Raw genomic sequence first — 21,384 nt, 5'->3', positions numbered from 1 at the left:
GGTATTCGAGGTTTTTTCTAATTCCATATAAAATGAAGTACTATTTTTTCAAGTTCTTTAAAGTATGACAATGGTGCTTTAATAGGGATTGCATTAAATTTATAAATTGCTTTGGGTAGTATGGACATTTTAACAATGTTGATTCTTCCCAGCCACGAGCATGGTATATTTCTCCATTTGTTAACATCTTCAGCTATTTCTTTTCTCAGAGATTCATAGTTCTCCTTACAGAGATCTTTCACATCCTTTGTTAGGTAAATTCCCAGATATTTCATCTTCTTTGGCACTATTGTAAAAGGAATAGAGTCCTTGATTGTTTTTTCAGCTTGACTTTTGCTGGCATATATAAAAGCTACTGGCTTGTAAATATTGATTTTGTATCCTGAGATACTGCTGTATTCCTTGATCACTTCTAAGAGTTTTGAAGTTGAGTCCCTGGGATTTTCCAGCTACAGGATCATATCATCTGTGAAGAGTGAGAGTTTGATCTCTTCTGACCCTATTTGGATACCCTTGATCACCTTCTCTTGCCTGATTGCGAAGGCTAAGACTTCCATTACTGTGTTGAATAGCAGTGGAGATGGTGGGCATCCTTGTCTTGTTCCTGATCTGAGTGGAAATGTTTTCAATTTTACACCATTAAATATGATATTGGCTGTGGGTTTGCTGTAGTGGCCTCTATTAGTTTAAGAAATGTCCCTTCTATGCCTATTTTCTTAAGAATTCTGATCATGAAAGGATACTGAATATTATCAAAGGCTTTTTCTGCATCAATTGAGAGAATCATATGGTCTTTGCTTTTTATTTTATTGATGTGATGTATTATATTTATAGATTTGCATATGTTGAACCAACCCTGTAACCCTGGAATAAAACCAACTTGATCATGGTGTATAATTTTTTTGATGTGTTGTTGAATTCTGTTTGTTAAGATCTTATTGACTATTTTTGCATCAATATTCATTAATGATATTGGTCTATAATTTTCTTTCTTTGGTGGATCCTTTCCTGGTTTGGGGATCGGGGTGATATTTGCTTCATAGAATGTGTTGGAAAGTATTCCTTCTTTTTCTATGCTTTGGAAAACGTTGTATAATATAGGTACTAGTTCCTCTTGAAATGTTTGATAGAATTCGGATGTGAAGCCATCTGGTCCTGGACTTTTCTTTTTTGGGAGACTTCGTATTGTTGATGCTATTTCAGTGGTTAATATAGGTCTATTCAAGGTTTCTAATTCTTCCTGTTTGAGTCTAGGAAGGTGATGTGTTTCCAGGTATTGGTCCATTTCCTTCAGATTTTCATATTTCTGGGAATAGAGATTTTTGTAATAATCATTGACGATTGTTTTTAATTTCTGAAGTGTCTGTTGTTATTTATCCTTTATATTTTCTGATAGGTGATATTAGAGATTTTACTTTTCTATTTCTGGTTAGGCTGGCCAAAGGTTTGTCAATTTTGTTAATCTTTTCAAAAAACCAACTTTTGGTTTCATTGATCTTCTGAATGATTCTTTTGTTTTCAATTTCATTTAATTCTGCCCTAATTTTGGTTATTTGTAGCAACCCCTAAGGCACTGGTCTCAGTCACCACAGGAAGGAACCAGCGTGACATGGATTAGAAGTACAAGTTTGTGGGAGGCGGGCTAACTTTAGTTGCAGGGTAGCCCCGAGCCCCCTCCACAATGGCTGTTTATTAGGGTTACACACAACAGGTGTGAAGAGTTAAGGTAATTGACATACACAACAGGTGTGGAGAATTAAGGTAATTACATATGAGGGCTGCATGCCTAAGGATTGCCACGTGCTCTCCTCATGTGTTCTTTCCCCATGTTTTCTTTCCCCACAACACTCATGAAGAAGTACAAAGCATCAATGTTTATCACATGCTTATCTCATTCCGGAACACTGAGTTGCCCCCAAGTCATAAAATGTCTTTAGGCTTGCCAGGAGACTTTCCTGGTCTCAGCATGTTCTTTTAGTGTTAAAAGATTCAGTAACTGTCCTTTGCAAGCATGGTGTCCATTCCTCTACAGTTATTTCTTTTCTTCTGCTGGGTTTCGGGTTGCAGTGTTCTTACTTTTCCAGTTGCTTGAGATGATCCATTAAGTTGTTGGCTTTCTTTCTGTTTTCTTGATGAAGGCTTCCAATGCTATAAATTTCCCTCTTAGGAATGCCTTTGCAGTATCCCACAGGTTTTGATAATTTATGTCTTCGTTAACATCTTGTTCCCCAAATTTGGTGATTTCCTTCTTAATCTTATCTTTGACCCAGCTATCATTCAGCCAAAGATTATTTAGCTTCCATGACTTTGTTTGAGTATGAAGATTCCTGTTGCTGTTGAGTTCAACTTTTAGTCCATGATGGTCCGAGAAGATACAAGGAATAATTTCTACACTTTTAAATTTACTGAGGTTAGACTTGTGTACTAGGATATGATCTATTTTGGAGGGCGACCCGTGGGCTGATGAGAAGAATGTATATTCAGTTTTATTAGGATGAAATGTTCTGTAGAGGTCTGTAAAGTCCATTTGTTCTAGGGTCAGGTTTAAGTCTAATATTTCTTTGTTTAGTTTCTTCTTGGAGGATCTATCCAAAACTGTCAAAGGGTGTTAAAATCTCCAACTGTTATAGTGCAGGAAGATATCAAGTTGTTCATATCCATTAGGGTCTGCTTTATGAATTGAGTGTTCTGGTAGGGTGTATAAATGTTAATTATTGAAATCTCTTCATGTTGGATGTTTCCCTTGACAAATATGTAGTGACCTTCCTTATCTTCATTTATCTTTGTTTGTTCAAAGCCATTGTAGGCTCGGCGCTTGTGGCTCAAGTGGCTAAGGCACCAGCCACATACACCTGAGCTGGCGGGTTCAAATCCAGCCTGGGCCCACCAAACAACAATGACAGCTGCAACCAAAAAATAGCTGGGTGTTGTGACGGGGGCCTCTAGTCCCAGCTACTTGGGAGGTGGAGGCAGAAGAATCGCTTAAGCCCAGGAGTTGGAGGTTGCTGTGAGCTGTGATGTCACAACACTCTACCCAGGGTGACAGCTTGAGGCTCTGTCTCAAAAAAAAAAATAATAATAATATAAACCCAATTGTATCTGCTACTAAAATTGCAACCCATGCTTTTTTCTGGTTTCTATTTGCCTGTAATATACAAGTCCATCTCTGAGTCTATTTTTATCCTTTAAGGTAAGGTGAGATTCTTGTATACAGCAGATAGCCAGTCTGCGTTTACGTATCCAGTCAGCCAGCCTGTGCCTCTTTAGAGGACAATTTAAACCATTCACATTAATTGAGAGAATTGATAAGCCAATATGTGCTTTGGGTGTCATGATTTTTGATGTCCAGTGGACATTTTTAATCCTTTCACCACTGTGAAGTTGGGTTTTGTTCAAAAATTTCTGGGTGAGTTTACTTTGGAGGTAGAGCATTGCGCTGGTCATTATGGAAGATGGGTCTGAGAATATCCTGGAGAGCTAGTTTAGTTATGGCAAATTTTTTCAACATGTCTATGTCATTAAAGTATTTGATTTTTCCATCACAAATGAAACTCGTTTTAGCTGGGTAGAGGATCTTGGGCTGGAAGTTGTTTTGTTTTAAGAGACTGAAGGTCGATGACCATCTTCTTCTGGCTTGAAACGTTTCAGCTGAGAGATCTGCAGTCATTCTGATATTTCTCCCTTTAGGTGATGTTTTTCTTACGTCTGGCTGCTTGCAGAATTTTCTCCTTCATCTTAACTTTGGCAAAGTTAATCACAATGTGTCTAGGAGATGCTTTATTTGGATTGAGTTTTGCTGGGGTTCTGAAACTGTCTGATATCTGAAGTTCTGTATCTCTTGCAATGCTTGGGAAATTCTCCTCCAAAATCTCTTTGAGTAGAGCATCTGTACCTTTAGCACCATCCATTTCTCCTTCAGGAATTCCTGTAAGACGAATGTTTGATCTTTTGGAGTGATCCCACAACTCTCCCAGGGAATGATCAGTTTTTGCTCTCCATTTGTCTGCCTCTTTGAGTGTTTGGGAACGTTCAAAAGCTTTGTCTTCAGTTTCAGAGATCCTTTCTTCTGTCTGGTCAACTCTATTACTGAGGGATTCTACTGTATTTTGGAGCTCCTCGGCTAACTTTTGCATTTCCTTGAGCTCTGCTATCTCTTTTCTCATTATGTCCATATCTTTGGTGACTTCAACTTTGAATGAATTAATTTCTTGAGACAACTTTAGAACTGCTTTTTGGAATTCAATTTCTGTCTTGTCTTCCATTCTATTCATCTTATTTGCAGTCCATATTCTGAATTCAGTTTCTGACATTGCTCCCATTTGTCTATCCATGGCATCTTCAGTTGTATCTCCTTTGTCATTTCTTAGAGGGGTTGATCTACTCTGGTTATTCATGTTGCCAGAGTTCTTCTGTTGGGTCCTCACCATGTTTATTTTCCATCATTTGGTTATTAGAACTGTTAGGGTGAGATTGAATTGGGGTTCCCAGGTAGTAGAGATAGCCCCTTACCAAAGCACTAGGGTTTGTAATTGTGGCTTATCTCCTACAACCTTACAAAGGCCCCTTTCAGAGTTTTAGCCAGAGACTCTGAGGACCTACTTGGTGAGACAGCACAAGCTAGCTCTGTTTTGGTATCAGCCAACCTCTACCCTAACCTAAGAAACCGCAGTATTAGGTTTAAATCTCGACTGTGAAGAGATACAAACAGCTGCAGCACCCAGCCCCCACCCTTCAGTTCTTTTCCACTACAGAACTTTGAAGGTCAACCTCAGAATGTCCCCGAGTGTGACAGCCCCAGATACGAGTTCCAACCAAATTGTCTTAGACAGTGCAAACCATACCCAACAGAGGGATTCAGGGGTCTCCAACAACACAATTGGAGCCAGGGATCCACACTCATGCCTGCCAGACTCAGTTCACACTGTTGTCTGCTTCTCTACTCACAGGCCCAGCTGGAGCCAGGGGACACACTCCCACCCACCAGTCTCAGTCCACATCCAGCTAGCCTCTGCTTGCCAGATCTATTGGAGTCAGGGGACCACACCCCCACCTGCCAATCTCAGTCCACTGCCTGGCAAGCCTCTGTTCACAGGCTCTGTTAGAGTCAGGGGACCACGTTCCCACCTGCTAGTCTCAGTTCACTGCCTGGCAAGCCTCTGTTCACAGGCTGTGTTGGAGTCAGGCCACCGGACCTCGCACTCTGGTCTCAGTCCACACACAGCTAGTCTCTGCTCGCCAGACCAGTTGGAGTCAGAGGACCACACCCCCAGTCTCAGTCCACTGCCAGTCTCAGTCTGCTGCCTGGCAAGCCTCTCTTCACAGGCTCTGTTAGAGTCAGGGCACTGCACTCCAGTTGCAGGTCTCAGTCCTCACCTGGTAAGCTTCTGCTCACCAGCCCCAATGGAGACAGTGGGCCACACCCTAGCCCTCAGGTCTTGGATCATGCCCAGTAAGCCACTGATCAAGGATTCTGTTAGAAACAGGGGACCACGCCCTTGCTGTTATAATCCACACCTATCAAGCCTCTGCTCTCAGGCCCAGCAGGGGGTAGGGACCAGCCCTGTCTACCAAACTCAGTCCATACGGGGCAATCACTCTCCTGCCATGGGTGCCATCAGAGCTGGGGGTTCTGCACCCCGTCCTGGCAGACACAGCCCGAACTGAGGGTCAACACTACCACTGGATGAGCATAGTCATAACCAGGGGACTGCTTCTCCTCCCACTAGTGTCCCTGTCTTCCCATGCCTTCTTTCTTACCTGTTAGTCATAGATTCGGTCCAGTTGGTGGACCACACTATGCCCAGATCTCTCAGGACAAGACCAAACACTCTATGCTCTGCAGGGGGCTGAACTTCAGACCACCATGCTAGGGGGAAAGGGTGGACTGGGAGTTTGGACTTGTGAGAGAAAATATCTGTTCAGTTTTATGCCTGGCGGGGTGGTGTCTAGGTTCATAAGTGGGACCCCCCTGGAGAAAGAGACTGGAGTTTAGCGGCTCACTCCAGTGAGGTAAAATGAGAGGCTATCTCCTTCGCAGATAGCCTGCAGCAGCCCCCCTGCTTGGGGGAGGGGTCTCCTGTCCTCTGGTCGATAGGCTTTGTACCTGTAATTTGTTTTCTTGAATGCTCTTCCTCGGAGTTACAGCTTGCCAAACTTCTTTCTTGGCTTAGCTCCCTGTCTTTGGCTTCATAGAGTCCCATTCCATCCACTTTTTCTTCCTCTACTCAGGAGCCTCTCCTGAGGGTTGCTACCAGTCAGCCATCTTCCCAGAATTCCCAATACATCAAATTCTATGGCAGGAATATGGCAAATTTAAATTTTGTCTTTATACTTGTGTATGTTTTCCAATTTTTAAAATAAATTCATAATTATGTTTAATATCAAAATATTCAGAAATATGTACATATAATGGGATCTTTATTAAAGCATTTATTTGCTATTTCAGAAGGTCTTTGCTTTATTTCTTAAACATTTCCATGGTGAATAATACATGACTTTCTGGCAAGCACAAGGGAAAGGAGTGATAGGTGGAAGGGGAGGTCCAGTTGTCTGTTTCTGTGTGGAATTTGTATAACAACACATGTATTTCTCCTAAAATTCAGGCTCAGATGGGCCAGTTCAGTCCTGCCAGTTTGTCATATTTATCTTAGAGTCACCTGTGGCAGGGGTACCTTTTTTATTTGCTATGGGATAGAAGACCCACAGAAGGTTGGGTGCAGCGGCTCACATCTGTAATCATAACACTCTGGGAGGCTTAGGCAGGTGGATTGCTGGAGCTGAGGAATTTAAAACCAGCCAGAACAAGAGTGAGACCCCATCTCTACTAAAAATAGAAAAATTAGTTGGGCATTGTGGCAGGTGCCTATAGTCCCAGCTACTTGGAAGGCTGAGGCAGGAGGCTTGCTCTACCCAGGGCACAGAGTGAGATTCTCTCTCAAAACAAAACAAAACAAACAAACAAAAAACCCACAGAAGGTATTTGAAATAAAGTAGATTGTAGAACTAAAGAAAACACACTGTCACCCCATGTGCTCAGTTCCCTGGGAATAAGGTATAAAAGGGGAGTACCCCATTCCTCACACACTTTGGGGTGCTGTCCATTTGGGGTGTTGTCCAGGTGCAGGCTCCTTGATGCCTAGGTGAGCCCTGCTGAGCAGAGAAGGGTCCTGCAGGGAGGGAGGGAGGCAGGACCTAGCATTCAAGGTAGAACTCCCAGTGTTAAGTCCCTGCTGGTGTGGAAGAAAAGCCTTATGGTGGCCACACACATTTCAAAGCCCAGGGTGTTGGTTGGGACTCTCAACAATTGTTTTTGCTCTTTTTCTCTAGATCTTTAGCAATTAAGGAGTTTTTTTCAAAGCCCAAGTATAACCACATTTTGAAACCAGAAGACTGTCTCTCTGAACCGTGCACTATATTGCAGCTGGACATGAGAACTGTGCAAATCTCAGACCTAGAGGTGAGAAAAATCAGAATTGTTCCTTCTTAACGTTTAATTGACTGAAACACTGAGAGGCCTGGCACATTGTAAACTTTCAGTGAATGCTGGGTGTAAGTGTAACTAATTATTTTTTTATACAAAAAGTGAACCTATAGGGCGGCGCCTGTGGCTCAAGGAGTAGGGCGCCTGTCCCATATGCCAGAGGTGGTGGGTTCAAACCCAGCCCTGGCCAAAAAAAAAAAAAAAAAAAATGAACCTATAAACATTTTACTATTGATTTTTCCCATCATTTTTTAATGTTCTATTCTGATTGTCTTTCATATTTTTACATTGTTTTCTTTTCTTTAGTCTTACTTTTAGATTTATGTTTAATAGTCTCAGCAACTTCAAAATCAAACAAATTACATTCTCTTTCATCACTATATTTGAATTAAAATTTGTTCCCAGTGTTCTTAGCTACAGTTGATGACAGACTATTAGAAGTTGTTCCCCTAGTTCCTTGGCAGCCAATGGGCATGTGGGTCCTGAAAGGTTCCAGATGCAAGAATAAAATCATTCCAAGACACAAGATGAAAGGAAAATGGAAATCCAATTCATGCGATTAAAGTGGTTTTATTCCACCTGGAGTGTAGGTGGGATGAGATTCATGACTAGGGAGAAATCTACACGTGGGTTATGGCAGACAGAGATTTAAAGGGTTAGGGCCATGGGGACATGAGTATGACCCTTCCTGAGCGGGCCATGAACCGGACCCTGCCTGGGCAGGGCAAGTTTATTTGGGCAGGTACGTGATTCTATCATAACAGCTTCTTCAGTTTATTATAAGGAGGTGGGGTGATGGGCGTGGCATCTCTTTCACTGTATCTTGCTGGGGGAGGGGCTGCTTGGGCTGCCTGTAAAAAGAATGGGAGGGGGAGAGGAATGGGGAGGGGAGTGGTGTTTACATGAATTCTTTGGCTTTTTTTCAGTTTGAGGTGGTTGGTATCCAGTAGGGGCAGGATATGAGCAGTTTTCAGGTGATTGCTCAATAAATTAAGAGATGAAGTAAGGAATTGCTGATCTGTAACTGAGAATGAGAAGAATTGTAATTAGCGACCTTATCATCAGTTGAGGTCTATGGGTAGGGAAGAAAGGCCAGAATCAATAGGAGGGGTAGCCAAAAGGAAAAAAAAGAAGGAAGAAGAAAATTAGATTTCTTCAGGGAGAAAGTCTTGGAAGGTGCCCTGTAACCACAGATTTTTAGAGGCTTCAAGGAGGTCATTCCAACTTTGAACGTGTGAAAATAGCCTGCCATCCTGAGAAAAGGAAAAAAATTAGGGAGGAATGTTACACATTTATCAGGGAGTGGATTCCTCAGGGATCCTGGTGAGTTTAAGGTGGCAGGGGACAGTACTTGCAACTTCCAGTGATAGTTTTTCAGTGTTGGAATTTTTTCCGTAGGACACAGTTCTATTCAGGATCAGTGAATCCAAACTGGGAGGTCCACAAGGTGAACAGCCATGGGGGTGCTGTAAAGAACCATGTGACAGCCTGTCCAAGGAGGAGATAAAGTCTTGCAGGGCAAGGGAGATTTAAGGAGAACTTGTTGCCCTGCCAATTGGTCTGTGACTTTCTCTGCTGAGGGTTGGGGTAAAAGCTGATTGTTTTTCTAAGTTGGTCTCTAGTTCTGCCATACATCATTTCAAAAGGACTATAAAAGAAGAGTTTGCGAGGGGTGGAGCGAATGTGGTGTAAGAGGATGGGGAGGAGCTTAATCTAGTCTTGTTTGTGTTGGAGTACTAATTTTGTGAGATGTTGTTTAAGGATGCTATTCATCTGTTCTACTTTTCCTGATGATTGGGGTCTGTAAGGCACATGTAGATCACACTGATTGGGGTCTGTAAGGTGCATGTAGATGACACTGAATTCCTAGGGCTTGTGAGATTTGGGGTCATTGGCCCTGAATAGAGCTGGGGAGACCGAATCTAGGAATAACGTGGTGACCTTTACAGTGAATAATGGCAATTTCCTTTGGAAGTGTAGCTCTATTTAGGAAGTCTGAGGAGCCTTGGGTGGTAATGAATCCCCTTTCTTGCCATATGGCTGTATGGTGGAGTTGTAACAGTTTTAGTGAGGGCTCAGAGTCCTGCTTGTTGCAAGGAAGTGCCCAGGGGCAGAGTAACAAAGGTGATAATGTGGGAAGAAAACACAATAGCAGAACCTGCCTTGGCAATGTGGGCTTAAAAGAACTGCTATTAATAAACCAGGTGTTTTCAGGATCAGGTAAGGGAAAGAGAAATACTTGGAAAAGGGTATAGTGTTACAATAGGATCTGCAGGGAGGTCAGATTGAGAGAATGGAGGAGTTGGAGGGGCAGGACGGATAGTAAGAGGTGTGGACCAGTGGGAATCATCAAAGTTGCTTACAATTTGGGAGAATATCTCTACCTAGTAGGGGAACATTACATAAGGGAATAATAAGGAATGAATGCGAGCAAGAAAGTGCATAAAGGTGGAGTAACATGGGGGTAGATTACATTACCATCAATACCTTATCATTGAGATCTCTGTCTGTTCTAAAGGACCTTTATAAGATGGCAGCATGGAAAAGGTTCCTCCCATGTTTATTAAAGAAGAAATTGGCTTACCTTCCACTAGCAAATTCCTCTGGAGTTTAGATTTTGTAATTATCCAGGGGGCACTCTAATGCTTTGGAAACCGGGAATCTTCAACAGCTAGGCCCAGAGGGTCAGGAAATTCAGGCACATTTTGGGTACGTCCACAAACCAGGTTCTCAGGAGAACCTAGGCAGAATTTAACCCCATTCAGGGAATGTCTGTGAATCAAATTCTCAGAAGAATGTGGCCAGTTAAACTTCCAGTGAGACATTCTGCAGGTTGGACATGGTTTGCAGGGAGGGTTTGGCTTTGGGCATAGTTTTGCCCAGTGACCTGGCCTGCCACATTTAAAACACAGTCCTGGGGCAAATCTCAATTTTTTTAGAGTACCCTAGGGAATTCTGAGAAACTGTGGGGTTTTGTCTAATGGCAGAAGCCAATAACTGGAATTTTGAGAGCTGCTGCCTTTTAAAAGTGTCCTCACGGTTGGTTCGGACCCGGCCAAACTGCAACAAAAAAATAGCCAGGCACTGTGGTGGGCGCCTATAGTCCCAGTTACTAGTAGAGAATCACCTAAGCCCAGGAGCTGAAGGTTGCTGTGAACTATGACATTAGGGCCCTCTATCGAGGGTCATAAAGTGAGACTCTGTCTCTATTTAAAAAAAAAAAAATCCAAAAAACTTTAAAAGCCAAGTTCATAAGATCTCACTGAGAGGTTTGAGGGCCTTTTTTAGTTTTTTTTCTGGATGTCAGGTGCAGACTGAGAGATAAAATGCATGTTAACAATGAGTCTGCCCTGCTAGCTTTCTGGGGTAGGGTAGTATATCACCACAGAGCTTTGTTAAGATGAGCTAAAAACTGGGCAGAATTTTCATCTTGTTTTGGGGGTAATTTCTTTTAACTTATCATAATTGACAGCCTTATGGGCTGCTTTTTTTCATCCCTCTAAGAAACGACCATGTGGTTACAGAGGCAGATTCCAGCAGCATCAATTTGGTAATTACAATTGGGGTCCTCTTTTTGCAGGAAGACAAGGCCCAACAGAGAGAAAGAGCACCCAAACACCACGTTTATAAGAGGAAGGGCTTTATTCACCAGCCGGGAGCTTACAGCATAGAAGAATTCCAAATGGCCACCCTCCCTGACTGCCTTGGTCTTTCCCTTTTTATTGACAGTCAAAAAGTTCCACCCCACAGATACCCTTCTCATTGGTCAGTTTGAATCAAGCGGGAGATGCTATTCCTGCGCCTATAGAACTACAGGATTTCACAGAACTTGGAAATTTCCAAGTTTCAGGAAGTTAAGTTTACAAATTCCCAAGAGCTGAGTCACCTTGGAGAGGACCCTGCATGTGTATCCTTGTGGTCTCCTTGAGAAGACCTGTTCTCCTAGACCTCACCCTTCTCAGGTATCCTCTCTCATTCCCCCCCTTTTGAGGCTCCATTATATTTTAATTTGGGGTCTCAATATCAGTTTGTTTCTGCAGGTGCCAATATTAATTACTTTTCAGCACTGAGGTTTTAGGGACTGTGACTCTTCTTGGGTTCTCTACTCAGGCCTTAATAGTACCATAGTAGTGGGCTAATATATATACGAGTTTTTACTTCCCCCTGTGACATTTCCCCCCATTTCCCAAAGTTCAAAGTCCAATTAAGACAAGTCCCTCGAGGAATTTCCTCAGGGTTCAGCCATGCATTGACCAGCCAGCTCCCAGTATGTGGCTGGAGCAGGGCATGTTGATTTTCTTAAAAGTTACCTTCTTCTTCTTCCTTCTTTCTTCTTTATTCTTCTTCCTTCTTCTTCTTCTTCTTCTTCTTTTCTCCTCTCTGAATTGTTTCTAAAATTTTACTGTCACAAATAAGACCATAGTAATATTGCCATGCATGTGGCCTCTTTTTTGGGAGGATTATTTCTCAAGGAGAAGTTTCTAGGAGTGGTAGTGATGAGTCAAAAGAGAGTCACATCCCTATTAAGGCTCTGCAGAGTACTATCAAATGACTTTTTAGAAGATTAGACTATTTACACTGCCACAGCTTTCTCTGAATGTACCAATTGCATCATCTCATTAGCTCTAGGATGTACACAAGATATGTATATTTTGCAAATGTGGTAAGTAGTCTTACCATTTGAACTTTGTTTTTTAAATTTTTATTATGGGCACATAATAGTTTATCTTTCTTTTGAACTTCTTTGATGGCTACACTAATCCTAAGTAACTTAAAGCTGTTTTTAGCTAAATGAGACTGTAAGGACTGTGATTTTGAGTTACCTTTACTTTCCAAGGGGCAGTGAAGCCCTATTCAGCCAGCTGTGATAACTTCAGTTGAGGATTTGTTCCATTTTCACTGCTCTGTGTGTGGTCAGAATGATGGTGTAAAGTTCTTTCTACCTTGGTTTCAGGGGGTCCAGGTTCTGATTCCAGACCTAGACTTGGTCTCCTTGATCTTCCAGAGAGAAAAGATGTAAAGACGCAAATGACTAAACAGAACACACTTAATTACCCCAGTGGAGATTTTCCTTGTTACTCTTTCTAGGGTTTTTGTCTATTCAGTTCAGTCTTTCCTAGTTCTTTTAGGAGTTCCTGCTAAATTGCAGAGAATTGACAGAGGCCTCTTTGAACAACACCAGTGGCAAGTCCTGCATCCAGTTAAGCTTTGCTTCCTGGCAGAGTTTACCAATTTCTGCTCTTATGGTCCTGTTTATGCACTTTACCCTGTCTAAGCTTTGAGGCCTATAAATTATTCAAAGCTTTAGCTTATTATTTGTACTAGTTCTGTTATGAAGGCTAGCCCATTGTCAAATTTAAAACAGAGTGGCAACCTAAACCATGGGACGATTTCTCTGGGCAATATTTTTCTACTTTAGGAGTCCTTTTTTATCCCAGTGCAGAAGGCTTTTACCTATTCCAAGTCTGATAGACCATCACCGGCCAGTACTTGTTCCCTCTAAACCTTGGCATTTCAGTAAAGTCTACCTGGAAGTCCTCAAGGGCGTTGCTCCATACAACTAGATTCCTGGGGGTACTGCTGCTTCTTGGCACGTGTTGAACTGGCTGCTGGTGACACACTGTAGACTGACAGTTTTGGCCAGGGCTGCCAGGTGGGAGATGTAGAAGTACTGGCCCAGCAACTTCATCAAATACTCCTGTCACCACAGTGACTCCTAGAATCTGGGGGACTGCTGGTCATCCATCTGGCATCTTTATTTATCCTCCCTCTGCTTCTTGACTCTCCTCCACTGCCAACCATTCCTTCTCCTCCTGGGAGTAGTTAGGGGTGAGCTCTGGAACCCATGGGATGAGGGGAGCCACTTGTGACACCTGGTATGGCTGGGAGGCAGCCCTCTTTGCCTCAGTATTGGCTCTGATGTTCCCCTTAGTGATGGTGGAAGCATCTCTTTGATGTCTACAACAGTATATCACTGCCACTTTCCAGGGTTTCCATACTGCTTCTAGCAACTGAAGTTATCTCCTGCTGATACTTAATGTCCTTTTCCCCAGAATTTAATAGTCCCTTGTCATTGTACAGTGTCACATTCTTGGAGAGTCAGAAAGGATTCATATTTTCTCTTTGACTTAGTTCTAAGGCTTGAGTCAAGGCAATTAAATCAGCCTTCTGAGCCAATGTTCCTTGGGGTAGGCGCTTACCCTCTACAGTCTCTGTTAAGGTAACTACTATATACCCAGCCTGCCGCTCACCTTGCACCATCATAAAACTGCTTCAGTCTACGTGCAAGTCCCAGTTTGCAACTGTCCAAGGCTGGTGTCAGCCTCATCTTTAGCTGGGAGAAGGCATGTTCCTGTTCTCCTTCCCATTCTAAGGGTTCTCCTTCCTCTTCTTTAGTTGCCTCATACAAGGGCTTAGCCAAAACAGCCAAGATGGCAAAGTTGGGAATCCAAAGGCAACAGAAGCCGACCGGGCCTAGGTATTTCCAAACCTGCTTTTGGCTTGTGGGGCTGAGGAGGCAATTAATGACCTGCCTCCATTTCATGCCTAGATACCTCTACCCCTGCTGTATAGTAAATCTTAGATAATGTACTTGCCGCTGGCAAATCTGGGCCTTCCATTTGGATACTTTATAGCCACATACCTCTAGATGTCATAAAAGACAGTCCATGCCTTGGGCGCAGCCCTCCTGGGTAGGGTGTCCTGAAAGGAGGTCATCGACATATTGGAACAGCACACATTCTAATTCCTTAGCTGGGAATTTCTGGAGGTCATGAGCCAGCCCTTCTCCAAAAATCGTGGGTGTTTTGAACCCCTGTGGTAACCTGGTCCATGTGTACTGTTTCCATGTCTGGTCTCTCCCACTGGAAAGCAAATAGCCTCTGGCTTCCCAGAGCCAGCCTTATACTGAAAAAGGCATATTTTAAGTCCAGACAAGTGGGCCACTTGGCTTCTGCTGGCAGCAGACTCAGCAGAGTATATGGATTAGGCACAGTATTATGCAGTGTTACAGTTACACCATTTACTGGGAAATTTTAGATAACATTTAATACTGCACAAGTTTTTCCAGTGTAGCCAACAGGTGACCTTTGTTGAGTCTTAAGGCTTCAGAGTAAATATAATTACTGTATATAATTCTATACTTTTTGGCCAGTCTCTTAGTCCCATTTAACAGATCCATTTAGTAAAACAGTTACATCTCGGGGTGGCACCTGTGGCTCAGTCGGTAGGGCGCTGGCCCCATATGCCGAGGGTGGCAGGTTCAAACCCGGCCCCGGCCGAACTGCAACAAAAAAATAGCCGGGTGTTGTGGTGGGCACCTGTAGTCCCAGCTACTCGGGAGGCTGAGGCAAGAGAATCGCTTGAGCCCAGGACTTAGAGGTTGCTGTGAGCTGTGTGATGCCATGGCACTCTACTGAGGGCCATAAAGTGAAACTCTGTCTCTACAGAAAAAAAAAAAAAAAAACAATTACATCTCATTTTATGAGTTGATAGTACAGACAAGGCTGGGATCTAAATACAGGTGGACCACAGCCTCTTTTTCCTCCTTTTAAACTATTTTTCTCTCTCCAACTTCTCTCTTTACTAAAGGCAAATTATAGTAGAACTAACTTATTTGCCAAAATAAACTGTACCTTCAATATACGGGGTCTGATTATTTGCATAAAGTGCAGTAAGAATAATTATTAGCCATCTAGGCTCTTCTTTCCTTTAAAATTGGCTTTGCTGGAACCTTTTATAAGGAATCTCAGGCTGGACTTTTTGAAAGCCTTTCAGAGCCCAGGTTTCATCTGTGCCATTAGATACCTGTAATCATTGGGTAAATCCCTCTTCTCTTGAGGTCCCCAAGCACACTCAAGCTGCCACTTAGCCATAGAAGGCAAACCAACTGTGAAGGGAGATCCAACTCCACCCTTGGAGTTCTCTCAGTTACACCACATCCACACATTCTCACACCCCTCTCAACAGACCTGCCAGCAATCTAATACCCAAGGAGTTGATCAGGCTCCTCTTCCACTAAAACTGTAGTGGGATCCCCAGATTGATCATACCTTGCCTTAGACTTCTCCCTGTGTAGGTACCTGTTCCTGCCTGCCAGTTCCTCCTGGTGTTTGACTCCTTGAAGACCCACCGACGGGGTCCTTGCTCAGCCTAGTCGAGGCATCCACACAGGGAGGCCAAACTGCCTCCCTGGCATGCTTCGTGGTTCACATCGCCCAGGCCGATCAGGGGTCCCCACGTGGGTGTCCAGAGAATTGGCAGCAACTACTTCTCTCCAGGTGCTTCCTGGTCAGGGAACCAAAAATGTTGCAGGAAGACAAGGCCCAACGGAGAGAAAGAGCACCCAAACACCACGATTATAAGAGGAAGGGCTTTATTCACCAGCCAGGAGCTTATGGCATAGAAGAATTACAAATGGCCACGCTCCCCGACTGCCTTGGTCTTTCCCTTTTTATTGAGAGTCAAAAAGTTCCACCCCACAGGTACCCTACTCGTTGGCCAGTTTGAATCAAGCTGGGGATGCTATTCCCGCCCTTACAGAACTACAGGATTTCACAGAACTTGGAAATTCCCAAGTTTCAGGAAATTAAGTTTATAAATTCCCAAGAGCTAAGTTACCATGGAGAGGACCCTACGTGTGTATCCTTGTGGTCTCCTTGAGAAGACCTGTTCTTCTATACCTCACCCTTCTTGGGTATCCTCTCTCACTCTCAGGGAACATCCCTAATGCCTTCTGGCAGATTTTGATCTATCCTGTGTAGGTTTTCAGCATAAATTTGGGCTTGAGTCCAGACTTGCTCTCATAGAGTGGAGGTGAGGATAACATATAAATCATATGATTGGGTTAGATATCTAAATTCTTGAGAGTATTTTATGGGATCCATAGAGAATGAGTCTAATCTGATTTATGGGGGAGAGGTCTGAGAGAGAAAATGGGACATGAACGCTAACAATGCCTTCAGTCCCACAACCTCTCAGATTGGGTATAAGGGTTGAGGTATTTTAGAAGTGGGAGGTCTAAAGGTGTGGCCAGACCTAGTACATGGCAGGGAAGCTGGGTCTGGCACGTTTTTTCCTGTCCCAGATCTACCTTTTTTTTTCTCTCTCTTACTGTGCTTTGGGAAATTGGAGAAGGGGAGGGATGGAAGTTTGCCAGTAGGGAGGAAGTTGAGGGTGGGGGTTATCTGCCTAATCGAAAGAAGATAATGGAGAGTCAGATGAGTATGCAAAATTTGGAGGTATTTGCCCAAGGAGAATTTGAGAGGGTTCACAGGACAAACACGGGGAAGGAATATTTCAGAGTGTGAGGAATGCATGAATATAAGGAATCGCCAACCCTTTGGCTCATTTGTGACAGTGATTTTTAAGATCAGTGAGAACTGAGATATCAAAGGTGCCATTTTTGTTTTTAGAGACAGAGTCTCACTTTGTTGCCCTCAGTACAGTGCCATGGTGTCACAGCTCATGGCAACCTCCAGCCCTTGGCCTTAGGTCATTCTCTTGCCTCAGCCTCCCAAGTACCTGGGACTACAGGTGCCCGCCACAATGCCCAGCTATTTTTTTTTTTTTTTTTTTTGCAGTTTGGCCAGGGCTGGGTTTGACCTGCCACCCTTGGTATATGGGGCCGGTGCCCTACTCACTGAGCCACAGGCATTGCCTTCGAAGGAGCCATGTTTAGGCCAATATGAACCATTGTCAAGTTTATACATAGGCCAAGCAGTGTTACATAGAAAAATGAGACGTTTAGGTTTGAGGTCAGGATAGAGATGTAGAGGTTTCAGGTGAGTTAGAAGACAGCTTAGAGGTGAAGGGGGAATCTGTGACTGAGTGGTGCCCATAGTAAAAACTGGAGGAAGAAAGTAAATGAGATTAAATCTAACACAAAGAGGCTATGAGTGGAAAATAGGGTAGACCTTCGAAGGAAAAAAGGGAACAAAAGGACCAAAAAAAGGACTGAGACTGCAACCAAAGAGGGCTTCCTCTGCTATGGTTGTCAGCTGAATCTAGACCTCCAGTAAGATTCTAGATGAGTGAACCCAGTTCACTGAACTGAACTACCGAAAATAATCCAGACCCACAATAGGGTTGCCAAGGCTGGCATCGAGATATTACCTGGACTCTTAACTTATGACTTCAGTCAAAAGAGGGTACTACCTCTGTACATGACCTAACCAGCTGGAGGGACGTGGACCCACAGTAGAGCACCAGGGGGCAAGATAGAGGGAGAGGGAAATTCAACCTCTTGAGTATGTGTAAAAGGAGTCCAGAGATTATATAAAAGATATGTAAAAAGTGCGAAAAGAGGCGGGGACAGGAGGAAGTAGAGTAGGAACTGGAAGAGGAAAGAAGTGAAGAAAAAGTTTTTAGATAAGGGCTCACCTTAGTATGAATGGGAGATAAGGTCAGAGAGTGCACTGGTTCTCTTTGTCTCATGGGAATAAGGGGCCATTTGGTCAGGTTCGGTGGGGTGTTATTTTCAGCCCTGCAAAGGGACTTTTCCCCAGTGAGTCAAAGGCATCATATGAAAGGCTCCAGACTCAAGGATAAAATCATTCCAAGACACGAGACGAAAGGAAAACGGAGATCCAGTTCATGCGATTAAAGTGATTTTATTCCATCTAGAGTGCAGATGGGGTAAGATTCCTGACTACGGAGAAGTCTACACATGGGCTGTGGCAGACAGGGACTTAAAGGGTTAGAGCTGCCAGGATTGGTGGCATTCCTATTTCCTGGGAGGGACATAAGTGTGACCCTTCCTGGGCATGGCAAGTTTATCTGGGCAGGTACCTGATTCTATCAGGTCCTGGATGGGGTTTATGGACATGTCTAGGTGCTCAGGACCTGTCATGCTGGTGGAGATTAGGGGGACACCACAGGGAGCCAGGTGTTCAGGCCTCAGTCTTTCCCAGCTTGGTCAAGCTACAGCACAGAGCAGGCCAAGGAGAGTACCCACAGGGATGGTGCTGAGGAGGCCAGTGACCTGCCTGGACCCATGCCTCTGTCTGTGTTCTTGGCCCCTTGACCCTAGACCATGCGAGGTGACCTGTGCTTCGACATCCGGAGGGCTGGCACCTTGCATGGGTTCACAGCCTGGTTCAGCGTGCACTTCCAGAGCCTGCAAGAGGGGCAGCCACAGCAGGTGCTCAGCACTGGGCCCTTCCACCCGTGAGTGCTGGGGGTAGGGTGGGGGTAGGGTGGGTGATGGGCCCCTGTGCATGGAGGTGGAGGCGAGCCTGCATCCAGAACAGGCAGCTGCTGGGAGTTTTTCTTGCCCAGTGCTCTCTGCCACCCTGGAGTCCCCCTGCAGCTGGCCCTGGGGGTCGGAGTCATGGTCAGCTACCCCTTTCAGCACCTGCCCTTTAAGGTGAAGGGGACCAGGAGTCCATATACCAGTGTTAAACTACAGTCCTGGTGTCCAGGACAGCTCCAGCGAGGTCTCATCCTGCCCTGAGGTGCCCAGTGTCTGTGGGCACAGGATACAGGCTTGGTGGGGGGGAGGTACTGAGATAGGAAGATTGAGAGCAGAGAGACAGGAGGTCTGGCTAGACCCTAGGGCAGCAGGGAGAGTGCCAAGCTCTTAAGAGACATTTCCAGTGCAGCCTGGGGTTACCCAAAACTGACTGTTCCCCACACGTTAAGGTTGTCTTGCTCACAGGGAATGTAACCCTCACAGAAGTGACTTGTTGGGGAACTGATCCTGCTGTGTGTATCTCACTCAAATAGCAGTGACCAGACCATTGGCATCAGGAGCTTGGACTGCCCGGGGAGGGCAACAGAGTGGATAGCTGCCCTGGTGAGGGGTGTAGGAAGCCAAGCACTGCTCAGGGACCCTGTGTGTGCCCTTAAGCCCCTATGTCCTGCAGGCCACCCTGAATGGGGCAGTCTCCTGAAGAAGACTACCACTGTTGCATAAAGAGTTGGCAATGTCTGCCTCACTGTGTAACTTTGATCCCAGTGTGTCTCGTAAATTCTGTTTAGATCACAAGGCTGAGGGGTTTCTATCCCATAAATTAGACTGGAAGATCAAGCTCTGTGTTCCCTGGCTACCTGGGAGGACTGCAGGTTGTCTGAGGGCCATGGACACAATTCAGTGTGGCCAGGGATCAGTGCCCAAGGGCCACTTAGAGATGAAACTAGCAGCTTCCAGCTGACGTGCACTGTTTGTCTTGCAGCCCCACACACTGGAAGCAGACATTGTTTATGATGGATGACCCCGTCCCTGTCCACATAGGTGATGTAGTCACAGGCTCGGTTGTGCTGCAAAGAAACCCTGTGTGGAGAAGGCACATGTCAGTCGCTCTGAGCTGGGTGGTCACTTCAAGACAAGATCCCACATCTCAAAAAGTAAGATATTCTGTTGAAAATTATGTCTTGCGGATGCTAGGAGACAAGTGTGGGGATAACAGTGGCAAGTTTTCATGTTGGCCCCATGGCCCATACCCCATCTGCATCATTTTATTTAATCTTCAAATCTCAAAGGCCATTGAGAAATGGAATTCTCTTCTTTGGACTCAGAGCTAATGTGGGAGAGAAAAGAAAAATAATCACATGATTTCCCTTTATTTTCTAATACTTTTTTTGTGCTTTGCTTTGTGATAGTTTTAAGTTAAAAACTTAGTGTTTGTCATTTAAAAATTTCTGCACTTGAATGGCATTCTTTTGTCTGATATTAGGAAATACTATATGTTCATTATATGTTCATGAAATAGAAATTTTGTTCTTTGATTGATTAGTTTTTCTTTATCTTTTTCAGGTTGGAGAAAAAGTCTTTCCAATCTGGAGATGACAATTGGTCTTCATTGGAAAGCAGCATGCGTATCTTGAGGGTGAACACAAGTGAATCAAGACGCACCTGGCTGCTAACACACACTCCTGTGAAAGTCTGTGAATGTTCACTCCACATCAACCCTTCCCTAGCCTGGCAGGTGATGCCAGGGCCCTTCACAAACACACTGCTGTGGCCACCCTCACTGCCCAGTGTCTGTCCTCTAGAAGTAGCTGTGTGTCCCAGGTGCTGCCTGTGGTTAAGTCGTGGCTCAGTGTTCCTATGCTAGGTCTAGTTCTGCACTCCTAGGACGCACACATGTCAGCCTTATGTACCCTGTGACAGTGACTCCTCACGCATTCTGTGTTAGTGGTGTCCTTACTGCCATCATCTGATCCAGTCAACATGCAGGATGCAGGACTGCACCGTGCTGTGCAGGTGGTGTGCAGGAAAGCTGAGGTGGCGATGCATGTGGCGGGACTCTGCATGGCGTAGTGCCGTCGTGTGGATGTCTTCCAGGTAAATTATATGTGGCACATAGTACATCATGCTCAATAAATATTTTTTAATGAGTGGATGGTGTATGTCCTATTTCAGTGTATATACATTGTCTTTATAAGCATGGGATCACATATGCATTGCCTTGTAACCTTTTCTTAATATTATGAAGAAGCTTCTATGTCAGTAGATACACAGCCACCATTTTTATTTTTTAATAAAATTTTATTGCAAAATAAGGTATAGGGGCAGCACCTGTGGCTCAGTGAGTAGGGTGCCGGCCCCATTTACCAAAGGTGGTGTGTTTGAACCCAGCCCCAGCCAAACTGCAACAACAACAAAAAAATAGTTGGGTGTTGTGGTAGGTGCCTGTGATCCCAACTACTCGGGAGGCTGAGGCAAGAGAATCACCTAATCAAGAGTTGGAGGTAGAGGGCAGCGCCTGTGGCTCAAGGAGTAGGGCGCCGGTCCCATATGCCGGAGGTGGTGGGTTCAAACCCAGCCCCGGCCAAAAAAAAAAAAAAAGAGTTGGAGGTTGCTGTGAGCTGTGACGTGACAGTACTCTACTGAGGGAGATAAAGTGAGACTCTGTCTCTTAAAAAATAAGAAAAATAAGGTATATACTAAAAACTGAACTGTC

General features: G+C 44.3%; 1 protein-coding gene across 5 annotated transcripts in view; it reads left to right on the top strand.

The window, feature by feature from the left end:
- PRMT2 (protein arginine methyltransferase 2) overlaps positions 1–20,819 on the top strand; it is a 51,061-nt gene extending 30,242 nt beyond the window's left edge. For all 5 annotated transcript variants that reach the window (XM_053564809.1, XM_053564807.1, XM_053564805.1 and 2 more), the window contains 4 exons: positions 7,327–7,456; positions 18,510–18,646; positions 19,654–19,825; positions 20,235–20,819. In XM_053564809.1, coding sequence (XP_053420784.1) covers positions 7,327–7,456; positions 18,510–18,646; positions 19,654–19,825; positions 20,235–20,267 — 472 coding nt within the window. In that variant the 3' untranslated portion in view covers positions 20,268–20,819. The remainder of the gene's footprint in view (positions 1–7,326; positions 7,457–18,509; positions 18,647–19,653; positions 19,826–20,234) is intronic.
- The last annotated feature ends 565 nt before the right edge of the window (positions 20,820–21,384 follow it).

This window comes from Nycticebus coucang, chromosome 16 (genome assembly GCF_027406575.1).
Source record: "Nycticebus coucang isolate mNycCou1 chromosome 16, mNycCou1.pri, whole genome shotgun sequence".
Classification (NCBI taxonomy): domain Eukaryota; kingdom Metazoa; phylum Chordata; class Mammalia; order Primates; family Lorisidae; genus Nycticebus; species Nycticebus coucang.
Note: the sequence above shows the minus strand (reverse complement) of the source record. Positions and strands in the feature narration are given on the sequence as shown.